The 15294-nt window shown below is 39.2% G+C and overlaps 1 protein-coding gene and 1 long non-coding RNA gene across 3 annotated transcripts in view; one reads left to right on the forward strand and one right to left on the reverse strand.

Moving 5' to 3' along the window:
* LOC116672169 (uncharacterized) overlaps positions 1-7160 on the reverse strand; it is a 23326-nt gene extending 16166 nt beyond the window's left edge. The window contains exon 1 of the long non-coding RNA XR_004327487.1: positions 7072-7160. This is a non-coding gene — a long non-coding RNA (uncharacterized LOC116672169). The remainder of the gene's footprint in view (positions 1-7071) is intronic.
* LOC116672167 (inositol monophosphatase 1) lies at positions 5624-10660 on the forward strand. 2 transcript variants are annotated; one of them, XM_032503819.1, is made up of 9 exons: positions 5624-5797; positions 7270-7366; positions 7526-7665; positions 7791-7895; positions 8323-8368; positions 8460-8568; positions 8860-8968; positions 10054-10205; positions 10362-10659. In XM_032503819.1, exons 2-9 carry the CDS (start codon positions 7304-7306, stop codon positions 10487-10489), a joined length of 852 nt encoding a protein of 283 aa, XP_032359710.1. In that variant the 5' UTR covers positions 5624-5797; positions 7270-7303; the 3' UTR covers positions 10490-10659. The 2 variants fall into 2 exon arrangements, with proteins under 2 accessions (XP_032359710.1, XP_032359711.1); XM_032503820.1 differs by lacking the exon at positions 5624-5797 and adding an exon at positions 5998-6096 and having other exon boundaries at positions 10362-10660.
* The last annotated feature ends 4634 nt before the right edge of the window (positions 10661-15294 follow it).

The raw sequence follows: 15294 nt of genomic DNA on the forward strand, positions 1-15294 counted from the left end.
ACACTGAAGTTTGTTAGTCAGCCTTTAAGACTTTCAGCCTTCTTTCTGCTTTCTTTACATGTCATTGTTGTGATTGTGTGCTTTTACAGATTCAGACTTTTTATTCAGTTGTAACTCATTGAAATTGTTTGTGATGAGGGTATTATTCCATTATTTATTCTTTATATTAGGACTGGATGATGTGTCCAAATTTTAATCCCGATCATTTGATATGTTGATAACGATATATGTCACAAGCATGTTTTCTGGTAATTCAATAAATAATAAAATAGTCTATATGAAATAACCACATGGTAAAGCCTACTTTTGTACACTCCTGTGTGAATTATATACTGAGAAATGAAAAGTATTTTCTTATTTTAGTAGGAACTTCAGTGCAAAAAACAACATAATGTGCAAGGATCCGAGCGTAAAGCGCCGTCCAAATGACGTAAATATTGTCGTTACACTGTTCAGCCGCTGTTTTTTGTTTGTTTTTGTAACATATAGAAACGCAATAGAAATGATACATATGATGGATCACGATGCATATTGTCATATCCCCCATCACTTATCTGTTTTTTTTAATGTGGACAATGCAGAACAAGACTAAGGAATTTCAGTCTTACAGCACTATAGACAGAATCACCGTGACATTGCGCTAACACAAAACGTCACATCCGAGTAGACAGTGGAAAACAGAAGTTGATTTAAAATTGTTGAGATATGTAATGTAGGCCAACTTGTTTATTTCTGTTGTCATTTCCAGCCCAAACTGTAATGTTTAAAGATACACCGTATATAGTTGAACACATGGTCTGGCCTATCTGATGTTTTTGCTGTGCTTATTTTCTGTACTGTGTTGCTTTGCTAACGTCTTTGTCTTTGACTCTAGCGTTACGAACAACGACAACTCACCACCGGTCGCACTAACCTTCGGGGGTGTCATTTTCTTTAGTCTGTGGCCCAACCGGTAAACTAGGTCTTCAAGCTGAAAGTGTTGGCATGAAAGCATCAGATGTGAATTTAAGATGCACAAAAAGGAAGAAGGATTATGACCAAGAAAGTCATAGAAAATCATGTCCAGACACTCAATGCTGGTTACAAAAGTGATAAAAAGGCCTTTTAATAAATAGGGCAAGACAATTAAAAATACCCCAACGCGTGGAGGCTTGAGCCTTCCTCAGGGTGTAGTTTGCGTATGAATTTTAAATGATTGAGATTATATCCAGTTGTTCCTTGCTCCCGTTTGCTCAGCGCCATTAAGTTGTGTACCGGACACAGGAGTTGGACATTTTTGTAATTGTGATTGGGTCTATTGAAGTCATTTTAGTAGCCTATATGTTCAGGTTTTGACCAATTGTATTGCTTTTCCATGTAGGGTTTTATCTGTGGTTATTGTATTTAGTTATATGTATTTAATATTTGTTGTTTACACAGTAAGTAAAGGAATGTCAGTGCCATCACTAGTTATTAACTAGTTAATATTTACACCAATCATTGTGTACATTTAATTACTGTTCTGTTGAACTTTTTTTTTTTTCAACACACTGATGGTGTTCTTGAAAACATGTTAAAGGTGTTTTAATATTAAGTATATTTTGGATGCAATAAAGAGCACTATAAACATCTCCGTCTCTTTCTGACACACCACAGATGGATACACTCATGTCAATAAAACCCTACAGAGACAGGTGTCAGCATGCATCTACACGTTGGCTACACTCAAAAACTGAAGACTAAGCAAGGCAACATAAGTAAAACCTGAGTACTAACATTTGGGTAGAATTTTTATTTTGGGACTAAATTTGAGTGTTGGGAGGTATCCTGATTTGTTTTCTCTGAAACCCACAAATAAAAACCAAAGACAAGAATAAGCCATCATATCTGCCAAGACTGCTCCCATGCTGCCTTCACTGTGAGAAAACGAAAGCTGTTACACCGGCCTGTATCGTCTGAAGTCTGATATTATGTAAAGATACATCGGAGAATGGATAAACCTATCTCCATCTAGGCTCCTAAACACCTTCCTGACATCCTGACAGTGGCCTGAATCAGCCGTATGTTCAGAACCTAAATAAATGTCCTTTATTTGCTCTGACCTAGAAAATGATAAACGTTTATTTTCTCCCTATACATTCTATAAAGTAGAAAATATGGAGAAAGAAAGTGTCTCTTGTGGCAAACAGGAAACCAAATAAATAAAAAAAACAGGCGTCTCACACTCTATAAAACACTAGGAAAACAAACACCAACTGCTACCATTGAGATTTAGTAGAGAGATAAAAGCATTCACAGCCATTACGCCATGTAAAATTCTCTGCTGCATTTTCCCTGCTCTTTCAGTCAGTCCATGCAGAGCGGTCCACTGCCCCCCCAGGCTCATGTGCTCTACGAAATAGCCCCACGGTTTGCTCTCCACGGACTGTTTTTTTTCTTTTCTTTTTCAGCCGGTGTTTGCTGATGACTAACAAATGGTTTTAAAACACATTATTTGAGCAAACCCAGTTCTTATACCGCTGTGACCCCCCTCCTCAGAAATCAGTGGTCCATGTTAGTCTGCAGCAGGGGGGTTCAGACGTAATCACCAGTGTTGATTTTCAAAGTCAGTCAGCTAAAAGCCTAGTCCTCCTCTGTCAACTCCACCTTTACACCAACACGCTCATATTGTCAGTTTCCCATCTTTTGTTTCCGGTTTCTTCACTTGGTTATCGTAAGGAAGTCTATTGTTGTCGTAGGAACTATTGTTCTTTGAAAGCTGGCGGCACTGTATTTCTGCTACATCCTAACAATGTTCCCCTGGATGTTTGAGAGTCAGGCTCTGTAGACATGTTTAAACAATGTTACAGTAGCTTTCTGTTAGGGTTTGAGTTTTGTTTCTATACCCCAATATGTCTTCCTTCTCTGCCTTTAGCTTCATGCCATCAGGTTATCAAGCCTTTATTTATTTTAGCCACGCTATCGGTGTGGTTATATCAATGTCGGGCGATCCACAACCTTGGTTCAAACTGAAATATCTTAGCTTGGAAACCAGACACATCTGCAAGTTAATGTTTTATTTGATCTGGCAGATTTGTCAGGCCCTTTCTCACTTTCAGACAGATTTCCAGCTGGCCAGAACCTGGAAGGGCCATTCACAATTGTTTATCTCACATGGGCTGGGGTGAAGACGAGGAGTGACAGACAGCAGAGCGTCATGCTTACATGAAGTCAAAGTACTGTACTGCACTGTGCAACGCACTCACAAAACTCAGAACAAACTGGTTGACTAGGCGTTCAGATCAAATATGAAGATTCTGTCACTGTGTTGCCTATTTTTCGCCTCAAATGTTTTCAGAAACACATTTCAAGTGTACTGCACTGCTGTAATTTGAAAAAAGTTTGGGACCTGGCACCCATTCTTTTTCCTGCTTCAAAAGGGACCAAGCACCGCCCCGACCTGCACGGTCACTCAGAGCTATGTCATTTTGTTGCTGATTTTCTGTAGATTTTTTTCATTTGCGTCCAGAAGCCTTTTGGTCTGCACCGTTGATTACACCCCTTTGGAAATCAAAAATGAGCAGAGAGGTTTCAGATTAATACACATTTGCAAATTAGTCTGGGATTGCCTGGCTAGAAACATCTGAACCACTATTATTATTATTACTATGGTTGGTCCTGAAGTTTGTAGTCACCTTTTAGATACGGTCCTCAGAGGATAAAGCTACTGACTTTGGTCACCATAAGGTTTTTAGTTTTAGTTTTACGGTAAAATATCCCAACAACTATTAAAAGGATTGCCATAGTTTTCGGTTTAGACATTCATGGTCCCCAGAGGATGAAGCCTAATGACTTTAATGATCCCCTGAGTTATCCTCTAACCCCAACAGCGGGTTGACATTTTTAATTTTTAGTGAATTATCTCCATGTTCTCCAAAAAGATTAATTGAATTAACTGGCGATCCCCTGACTTTTTATCTAGCATCACCATCAGGTCAAAATTTCAGTTTGTCCAGTACTTGATGACCAAATACCTGCCAAACTCAAAAGAGACTTATAAAGGACTCTAGACAGGAAACAATATGTCTGAAGCTCTCTGCTCATTTTTCAGTGTGCACCATTGACATTCAGCAACTCCAGCATCATGGCAGGACTCAGTTTTAGCTGTAATTTTAGGGAAGCAAACATCCCTGACATCCGTCATCCTGGATAAATTATTCATAATGGAACTGCCAGGGAGACAGCAGGACTGATGTATTTGTTTTGCGTGTCCTATCACTTCCCTCAGCCTGTCTCCCAACATTCTAGAGAGTGCCTTATATTTAGTGCACAACAGGGACAACAGGGTGACAACCGCTCTCCTGCTGCTCGCGGTCAAATGAAAACTTTCAACAAACCAGCTCTGTGATATACCACATACTGATCTGTTAAGTTCAACAGAGGTCTGTTTATTTTACCTGCACGGTTTGTGAATCAGGGCGTCTAGTGAATCCATCAACTCGTAGAGCAGGATGTCAGTGTTTACTGACGTTGCTTAACAAAGCCGTTATCACATGATAATCCATATCAGATTTCTAACTTGCAGTAAAAATTATAAACATTTGCTTAAGGACTCATCCTGTTTTCAATAGTGCAATAGCAAACAAACCCAACGGGTATTCCAGCACAATTCAACTTAAGTCATGCAAGGGGTGGCATTAATGAACAATGTGTCTGCACGCGCCCTGGGAAAACCCAATGCATATGTTGATGTGCATCTGTGATTAAGTGTATTCAAAAACACACTCGAGAGTCTGAACGAGATATTATATTTCGCACACAACACAATACAACACCACAATGAGCCACGGATCACCACTATTGTCACATTTAAGGTTGTAAGCAAGTAAAATATATACAATAAAGTATTTATACATGAATATTACATAAATAATGTAATTTCCTCGACATGCAGTATTTACCAATAATCTGTCTTGCAGCCAGGCACTTTTGGTATTTTAAGAAAAAAAGTAGCTTGACGATTTCAAAGAATATCATTTTACACTCTCAGGATTAAAGTGCACCGTGCATTTGAATAAAAATGAAAGTTAGAAATATGTCACTTTTGGGTTGAAACATTTGCGCATATACTGCGTCTTTGGTAGTGGTGTCCTAGACCTGAACTGTGAAAATGGCTACTTTTAACCACTATCACAGCCTTGTTATTTGATATTTGCTCCCTGCCGTAGCTCCTGATTCTCTCACATAGGAGACTAAGTAATTTCACTAGTGGAATACAATAGAAGAACATAAAAGGAAAGCTCAATAGCTGTGAAACTGTCAGGAAATATAGAATTCATAGGAGCTAGTGTTTGTCATGCCAGATCCCATGTAAAACTAAGTCTCGAGCTGTAATGTACACCTGTGTCTCCAAAAATGAAAGAGTTGTACCTCAAAGAAATCTGATTCATGAGATTTATGAGCTGACATCAACACTGTGGGATTTTCCATGCAGCACTGTGTTTAGTAGCTTTTAATTACTTGTCATGTCAGCTGTTGCATGTACATATGTGACAACAACATCATAAAGAAAATCCAAATTTTTCCACTTGCCGGCACCAATGCCCTTGATGTAAGATAAATGTGGCAGCATGCGGTTGCAGGTGTGCTTTCCTAGAGAGAGGTAGTTTATTTTGTCCCCTCAGGTTGCTCTAAAGAAACAGGTGAGGGCGTTGCTAGTACTTTTCCCACTCCGTCATGTCAGCTTTTTTTTTAGTTTGCTTCATCTCTCCAATGAGGGAATTTAGAGTTAAGTTTTTTAAAGGAAACAGCCTTTGACAGCCCCAGGTGTCTTGACAAGGTAAGGGTTTCTTTCATTCTTTCATATAGCAGTGCATGGATGACACGTGTGTGCATGAAAGGTGTACAGGTGTGTGCTTCTCATCATACGGGACGCATAATTGTCTGATAACTGCTTATTGTGTAATTCAACACCAAAACACTTTTTAAACTTTTTTTTAAAACAGGTTTTAATTTTTTTTTTTTTGACATAGGCAGGTATCCTGACACATGTCATTTGTAATATCAGAGATACAGTATATATGGTGTAAAGTACTGTATATGTTTTACAACAACACAGAGCATCATCAAACACTAAATGTGAGTATTTTTTATTTCTATTAGACTAACCTGTGGTGGAATTGAAGAATGTGCACATTATAGGTTTACAATGTGAAAAAGCCTAGAGTCTTCTACCCTAAAGGGACTTCCCATCTCCAACAGAAAACACTGTTCACAAACCGCTCCAAACAGCTCTGTTGTAGTCCAGCCTTTACTTCCGTGACAAACGTGCGCCACTTTGCAACGCACGTTATAATGGTCGCCTAGTTGCTAGCCCTCAAACTCTGCTTCTGACTGGGTAGTAGTCATAGACTGTAAATATTAATGGCCAAGGCATCCGGTTTGGCAAAGTGCCTTAAACCTGCATTCTATCTGAATTCCAGCAGGGGGCGACACATGCTGTTGCAAATGGAGGTTGGTTTCTGTAGAAATTAGTGAGAAAATAACCCACTTCTCACTTGATTTGTTACCTCAGTAAACATTTTCATAATGAGTTTATGGTTATAATCGCTAGTTTTATGTCTTCTGCAACACAGAAAGATCCTTTTTTTGAATCATGGTCTCATTGATTTTAAAATCGGCGAGGGGAGTGGCTATGATGTGAGGTGTGTAATGTAACGTAGAGTGTAAGCAGCTCGTCCCTCACTCCTCCCTCTCGTCTAAAATTGTAACATCTGCAACCATGGCCGCGACCGTTATGGCAAACTCGACGACTCATAGCAGATCTCCATAAACCGATGGGTGAAGTCACACGTGGTTGGCACCTGGTAGTAGTCCTAAGCTGCTGTAGCTCCCGTGCATCTGCAACTCCCAACAAAGATGGAACAGAAGTTTGATGCTTCACTTTGTAGCTCAAACAGAGAGCTTAAAACACAGGGTGAAAAGAGGAGCTACAACAATGTGCAATACAACAAATATATGGTGTTTTTTTTTTTTAAATGAAACCACGTAAACCTATTATGCTATAACCTCTAAATACAATTATGACCCTGAAAATGAGCATACCATGAGCACTTTAAAGCTGCAGTGGGTCGAATGCAAAAAAAATGCAGAATTTGAAGCAGAGTGAGATCTCTTCCTGCAGCTCTCCCCTCTTTGTTGCACATGTATATTATAGCTTTTAATTATTTTTTATTTATTTAAGTTTATTGCACTCTTATGCATTTGCAAAGGTACTTTTCTGCACTTTTACAATCTTTATTCATTTTACAGGCTGTCCTAAGTAAGCCACCCCATAACAAACATAATGGCCGACCCATGGCAGAATGAATATGACTTTGCTGTTCAAGTGGCAAGAGTAGCTGGAGCGGTACGAAAAAGCAATCTATGAATATATTTATTCTCTGGTGTTTGCAACATTTCCTTGCATATTTATTGATGATGATGTGATAATCAAAACATGAAATATGCCCTACTTTATCCTGATCATGATCCTTAACCATGTGTCAATGATATTCCATTTGTTCAGGTAATTAGGAATGCCGGGGAGGATGAAACAAAGGTCCAGACAAAGAGCTGTGCTGTAGACCTTGTCACTCAGACTGACGAAAGGGTGGAGAAAATCATCATCGGGTCTCTTAAAGAACAATTTGGAAATGGCACACACTGGTGAGATACTCACTCACTCACTCACTCACTCACTCACTCACACAAACAGACACACACCTGCATATGAATTTTTGTACCGTTTGTGTCATATCTTGATATTTGTCACTGGTTCTTCTGTGCTGCAGTTTTATTGGAGAAGAGTCAGTCGCAAAAGGGGAGCCATGTATCTTAACTGACAAACCTACATGGATCATAGACCCTGTGGACGGCACCACCAACTTCGTGCATGGGTAAGTTGTCAGTGTTGCTTAAGGACAATTGTGTTTATGGATTTACTCTAACCTTATCAAACCAAACAGGCCAAACTCAACAGCTGTGATATTACAAGAAACATTAAGAATGTAATTTCTCCTAAAATTAGGTAAGGTTTTATTGCATGTCACCAAATGTTCACAGTATCTAAATATGAAGCCACAGCCAGGAGACAGTTAGCCTAGCTTATCATGAAAACTGGAATCAGAGTTGAAACAGCTAGCCAAGGCTAGCTTGCTCCACTTACATATTTATTTTGAAGGGACAAAACAAATAAGCTTATTTCCCAAAACCTCAATGAATATTTTTAACTATTTATCAAATACTTTTAAATACCTAGATGCACAGGGTAAGAATAAAGTGTCACACAACCTGATCTGATGCACTTAAGCTACTTATTCACAGATTCCCATTTGTGGCTGTGTCTATTGCCTTTGCTGTGAATAAAGAGGTATGTCAAATCCAACAAGAAAGTCAATAAAAGAAGTTTATCCTCACTTTGCACAGTATGTGAAAGCTGAAATAATGATGTCTGTTTTCAGTTGGAGTTTGGTGTGGTGTACAGCTGCTTGGAAGACAAGATGTATAAAGCAAGGAAAGGGAAGGGAGCTTTCTGCAATGATGAACCGATTAAGGTGTCCGATGTAAACGGTAACATATTCATATGCATACATATGGCCTTGCTTTTGTTTTTTAGTATGTGGAAACATATCCATACAGAATCCTCACTTTCACATCACGGACCTCAAGGCTACTTACTTTTCTAAGGACATAATAAAGCATTCAAGCAGAATCCTCTAGATCAAAAAGGTTGCACACATTCAATCTGGAGGACTTTCGACTGGAACTGTGTGCGTGCTCGTGTGCGTGCACCTTTTATAGTCCTTCTCACACCTATACTTATTCATAATAATAACCCATTTTGGCATGCTGTCATTGCAGACATCAATAAGTCCATTATCATCTCTGAGCATGGAACTGACAGGAGCATAGAAAAGGTAACCAAGATCTTCTCAACCATGCAGAAGATCCTCTGCATCCCAGTGCATGGGTGAGTGGTCTCGACATGCATACATTGACTCGTTATTACGCTGTGTGCTGGCCTATAAAGCCAAAATAGAGTAACCAAATTGTTTTTGTCCCAGATCTGACATTTTGGCATTTGTTTTACCATGTTGAAAATTAATCATGCCTTGAAAATGTTTCATTTCTTTTAAACAGCAGTTTTTACAACTGTTGTGACAAACAAATCCAAACCAGAGTACCTGCACTCTAGTTTAATAATCTCTCTTAGCTCTAGAAGCTGTTGTTTCATCTACAGAGGAACAGACAACTAGAAAGCTAAATCCGTATGTGCCCCGGGTCATATGTCTCTTGAAATGAATTAAAGTTATAAGCATTTGGTAATGGCTAGCTTCACAGTTCAAATCGCAAAAGAGCAAAGGAATAGGGATGTTTCAAATGCCGTTTTAGTGGTAAAAATCTGGTCAGCTTCTGTGGCGTTACCAATGTCTAAAGTCAAGAAAACTGTCTTGCCCACACACTTGAAGATGTAAGTTTTAAGGAGTAAAACATAACCGGCTACACGCTGTAGGTGGGTGATTTCAACATATATTGACCAAGGGAAACATGCATTGAACATTTGAATTGAATAAAACCCATTGAAAGTGACTGTGGCTCTGGTGGTTGGAAGCTTTGTGGTTTGATCCCTGGCCCTATAGTTCCATGTCAAAGTGTCCATAGGCCAAGACACTGTACCCCGAATTGCCCCCAATGCTGCTCCATCGGTGTGTAAATGTGTGTGAGTGTTTATCTATTGAGCAGGTGGCACCTTGTGTTACAGCCTCGGCCACAGTGTGTGAATGTGTGTGAATGGTTCCTGTACTCTGTTGGAGTAGTCATTGAGACTAAAAAAGCGCTATAGAAATATAGTCCATGGACATTTAATATGTCATATTAGGAGGTTATTGAGCAGGGAAACATTGAACCCTGGGAACATATGCTCCCTTTTCTGTCCAGCCTGCACATTTCAAATCCTTTTTTCTCCACTTCCCTCCATCTATAGTTACTGTTTGCTGCCTTTGTGTAGTGTTGCCTACTTGTAATCATTCATCTCTGACTGCTGTGTCCCGACAGGCTCCGTGGGTCCGGGACAGCTGCCACTAACATGTGTCTGGTGGCGTCGGGGGCATCGGAGGCCTTCTTTGAGATTGGGATCCATTGTTGGGACATTGCTGCTGGAGCGGTTATAGTCAAAGAAGCTGGCGGGCTACTACTGGATGTTGATGGTGTGTATGCTTTCAAATCTGATCACAGGACATCAAGTGATTATGCAGCATTAACCTGAGTGCAAAAGTCTTGCAAACCTAAATAAATTAAGGAGTTGATTAGTACTGAAAGCAGGGCTTGTTTCCTCTTAATAAAGGCTTTGTTTGGCAATTTAGGGGGGCCATTTGATTTGATGTCTCGAAGGATGGTTTCAGCAAACAACAAGGTTATTGCTGATAGGATCATCAAGGAAATTGAAATATTCCAAGTGGTGAGGGACGACGCTCCGATACAGAAGAAATGACAATATCCAAATGTGAGAGGAGTTTATCCCAGCCAATTACTGTATGTCAAAAATAAAAAGTTACTGTGCTGTAATCACTACTGATTGTCTTTCAATTTGCATACTGGGTGTGTTTCATTGGCTGCACTTTTTTAACCAAAGAAAATCATTTCAATTTCAATTTCAGTGACCTCCCGGTTACATTTGATTACTCTTCTGTGATTTTTTTTTTATGATCAAAACTACTGGGGTGAGGTGGGAAATGGCTGCAAATGTTACACTTTTGTATACCTAGCTATATGTGTTAGTATTTAATCTTACATTAGATATGAACCATTCAGTATGTAGACCCACATCCAGATGTTTGTTTTGGTTTAATTTTACCCAATTTTGAACTCTTCTGTATAATGAAACTGTTCTGAGACCGATGGTTATTTTGACTGGATTCCCGATCAATTAAGTTATCTCTCCTCCCATCTCATGTGACTCTAATGTGTAATTATCTGATGGAATAGAGTGGAATTCTGCCGGGGTGATTCCCCGCATTGGAAGCACCAGTCTTTAGCACATAGTGAAGTCAATGTTGAAGTGACTTTATAAACACTGGCCCTGATGTCATGTAATGCACTTACATTGAACATCACCATCTTGTCTGAGAGCCTCTATTTCAGCATTATTACTGTTTACTCCATGTCTTACTCTCATATTACTGTCCACCACTAGAGGCCAGTAATGCATCAGCAGTTAGATGGGATCTTCAAGCTGCTCTCTCATTTTACATTGGCGGTTGAACATGCAGTATTCTTTTTTAATAAGTATTAGAAGTTTGTATTGTGGACTGTATTCGAGATTGACTGCATGCTCTGCAGTCCCTTCATTATTTATCAACACTTTTTCTAGCATCACAGTGGAAACCCACCCAAGAGAAGAGGTAATTTTTCACATCTGCTCTTTTTGTTCTAATCTGTAAATTAACTACTGGCTATGAGATCGGTCGCTGATGAAGACCGCAAAGGTGGAGGAACAAGCTGCGAGTGAAAACTAACAGCAACGGAGGAGCAGCTGCAACACAAACAGCAGGAACAACAACAGCAGCAGCAGCAATAACAGCAGGAGGGGTTTTTTTGGAGGGGGGGGGTGAGGAGTGTTTGAACTGGTGCCTTTGAAACATAAATAACTGCAATTTCTTTGTACAATTATCTTCCCATACATCTTCCACTGCTGTAGTGTATGCTGATGTGTGCGATGTCCTGAAAGAGATGTTGTTTGTTTGTCTTTCAAATGACAGCAGTCTAATTCCACAGCACTTTGAACATCAGATGTGTAATCTGAATCTCTCTTATTATTATCATAATGTACAGGGAATGGGATGAAATAATGTGTTGCAGTAGAACGGGGCCAGAGAATAGTTGCAAATACAGTACATCTTAACATTTGCTTGGACTTGCCCGCAGTAGGCTACCAGATGGCTGGAATTTGCCTTGCAGGACAATACAGTAAATGCCACGGAGGTCAGAGGACAACACACAAGTTCATAAATGTCAATTCAGCATACTTATTCAGAACTATCAGTGTTCAGTATCAGTTTTCTTTTCCCTAAATCCTAACCATTTTATAATCTAAATGCATTTGAACAAGTAATAGTTATACTCTAAATACGTAAGAAATATATGCGTAATTTATTGTGTAACAGTTCTCACGCTCATTTTATTGTGGAGGGATGCAAAGTGAGATTACTTGATAACATTAAATAGTTTATTAAAATGAAACAGATGTTTTTTTTATGTATTACCGTACATTATTTTTTATAGAAAACATTCGACTATTTTTGGTATTAAAATAGCAACACCTTATTTCAACCACTGGTAGGCTACTGACTTGCTACTGAGTAATTCAGAAATTTATATATTTCTGGATTAATGCATGACAAAAAAACTAGGTTGCTGCTCGTAGAATAATGTGGCTAATAAATAGTGGCTATAATACAATCGTTTTAAAATCGCGTTTTGTTTTCCTATGCTCGCTCAAGTGAGTGGGAAAACAACAATACGCATGCTCAAAGCTGATTGCGTTTTGTCAAGCTGCAAACTGATTGGCTGTTTGCCTAGGGCTGCTCGTAGTTGTCTTTCGTTAGAGAAGTTCGAAACGTTAACTGCGGTCAATATGAACGATTTGGATTAGCTAGCTATATTCAACAGCACACGTTCAAATTCGTCTTTTAAAGACAACTTAAAGATTAAACACCTCGGTGCACATCTACAGGGAGATAGTGTCATGAGCCAATAAACCTTTGGTACATATAATAATTGATCTAACGTTGAGTGCGGTTCCCAAAACAAGACGGCTAGCTAACTAGCAAACTGCTAACGTTAGCGTTAGCTTGTCAAAGAAGACGAATTTCGCTTCCCGTGTGTGTCAATAATCGATTTATAACGATTGCGAACAGGATTTCAGGACCTCAAGCATCTTTCTGAGAGAGATGACCAAACAGAAAAGCAGCAAGACAACGCGGTCAAGTTCGACTTGCTCAGCAAAACTAACCACCCAAACTGACAGCGCATACAAACAGGTACGTGCCCAGTCGGGTTTTCACCCATGTTAAACCCATAGACAGTTAAAGAAACTCAACAGTGTGGGGAATGTGAAATAGCTTATTCTGTCAAATTGTGTAATTTCCGGTTTTGAGTCTCTCCAAAGAGAAGTTGGTTATTGCTCCACCATTTCTTCCCATAAAAACATCACTAAATTATTCATGAAATGGTCAAAGTAAAAGTGTTACCTATTTCCAAGGATGGTATAGAAACTTGCATAGTGTCAACACCTTCTCTCGAGTCTTTGCGCATATTAAATAACCAATACAGAAAAGGTCAGAGACCCATGGCCAACTGAAACATATTTATGGCTCTATAAAACCATAAACATTGTCTAAACAGTATTTACATTTAGTACAACATACAGATGAATTATTTGAGTTTGCGGAGCATCAGGTTTGAAATAGCTAATTCAAGCTTCAAAACCTTTTTATTAATCCCACAATGGGGGTTAATCAATGGGAGTGCACTGTTGCAGCAGCAAAGGGACAAGAGGGAAAAGTAGAAGACACAGATAAACACACAATAATACATATAATTAAAGAGAATACATATTAAAATGTATTCACAGTATTGCAATCACATTTTTTTTATTGCACGTTCAATTGAGAACAGCACACAGAAATGAAACGGCAAGTATGAGTGGACCTAAAAAGTAGTAAAAAATGAGTGCCTGAGCTGAAGGACTAATTCAAGATGTGAAAAAAATGCACACTCAAATGTCAGAACACACCTAATAGAAATAGAAAGAATAGAAACTTGGCACAGACACTAATTTTAGGAAATGTGACCAGAAACCATGTCAGAGACAAAGTTATTTAAAATTGTACATTGATCAGGCAATTGCATTCAACTCTAGTCCCATTGTCAAGTTTGTTTCATTATCCCAAGAATGTTCTCATTTGTAGGAACTTTTCTCTCCCGGCACATGTTTTCTACTGAGTCTGGCTAAAAATCAAGAGCAAGCATGGTTGTCCTTGACCAAATACTGTAATCACTAAAATCTCTACCTAGATTAAGTCACGTAAGTATTTTATTGGTGTTTTGATTGCCTGGCTGAAGGTTCAGTTTATGAGGCTCTTGTTATCAGGTGCTTTTCAGGTTCTTTAAGGTCCTGTCAGATTCAATTACAATCTTGCACATGCCTCTGACCTGTAGCAGTTTAAGTTGGTCCAGGCGATGAACAGAGGTGATACTGTGTGGACCTAGCCTAATGTTCAAACATCTTAAGTGCTCATATTAAGCTTTTTGGCTTTCCACCATTCCTTTATTGTCTTATATATCTTTATTGTGTACGTTATAGGTTTACAAAGCCCAACGTCTACCTCATAAGGACTTACTATCTCCAACAGAAAACACTGTTCACAAACCGCTCCAAACAGCTCTATTGTAGTCCAGCCTTTACTTCTTTGACAAACGCACTTCACTTTGTTATAATTCTCGCCTAGCTACTAGCGTGGCACGCCCTCATGCTCTGCAACTGACTGGCTAGCAGTACTTAATGCGCGTGTGCAGCTCCCAACAGAGATGATACAGAAGTGTGATGCTCGGCAACTAAAACAGAAAGCTCACCACACAGGGTGAAAAGAGGAGCTGCAGCAATTTGCAGCACAACAAATATATGGTGTTGTACAAAAATTAAGCCACATAAACCTATTCTGGTAGAACCTCTCAATACAATTATGAACCTGAAAAGGAGCATAATATGAGCACTTTAAGCAGAGTTGGTGCCTTGAGTTTTGAGGATGCTGCATTGCCTAAACGCTTCTATGACAGAGGCTAAAGTAAAGCATGCAGAGCACAGGAGCTTTCTATGGATTAAGATGAAATGTTCCTCTCTATTATGGGTGTGAATCTTCACTGGTCTCACTTTTCAATTCGATTACGTTGATCTTGTGAACAATTTGATATCACGATTGGTCTCCTAATCAATATTGTATTTTGCTAGACATGGTTTTCATCGACAAATTCAAGAAGTATAGATTCCCCTTTTTTATTATATATGCTCTTAGAAGACACTTCCTGAGTGTGGTAGAGTCTGAACACAACAGACCAAAGACAAAAAGCAGGGACCGAAAAAAATCAACCAGCAACATCAGTAGGCAATAATCGATTATGGTCTGTCATTGCATCGATGCAGAATCATCCACGCCCGCATCCCCATGCAATGATTAATTTCAACACACCTACTCTCTATTAGATCTGTTGTTAAGGCAACAAAAGCAGTTGGCTCAG

This window comes from Etheostoma spectabile, chromosome 22 (assembly GCF_008692095.1).
Source record: "Etheostoma spectabile isolate EspeVRDwgs_2016 chromosome 22, UIUC_Espe_1.0, whole genome shotgun sequence".
Lineage (NCBI taxonomy): Eukaryota > Metazoa > Chordata > Actinopteri > Perciformes > Percidae > Etheostoma > Etheostoma spectabile.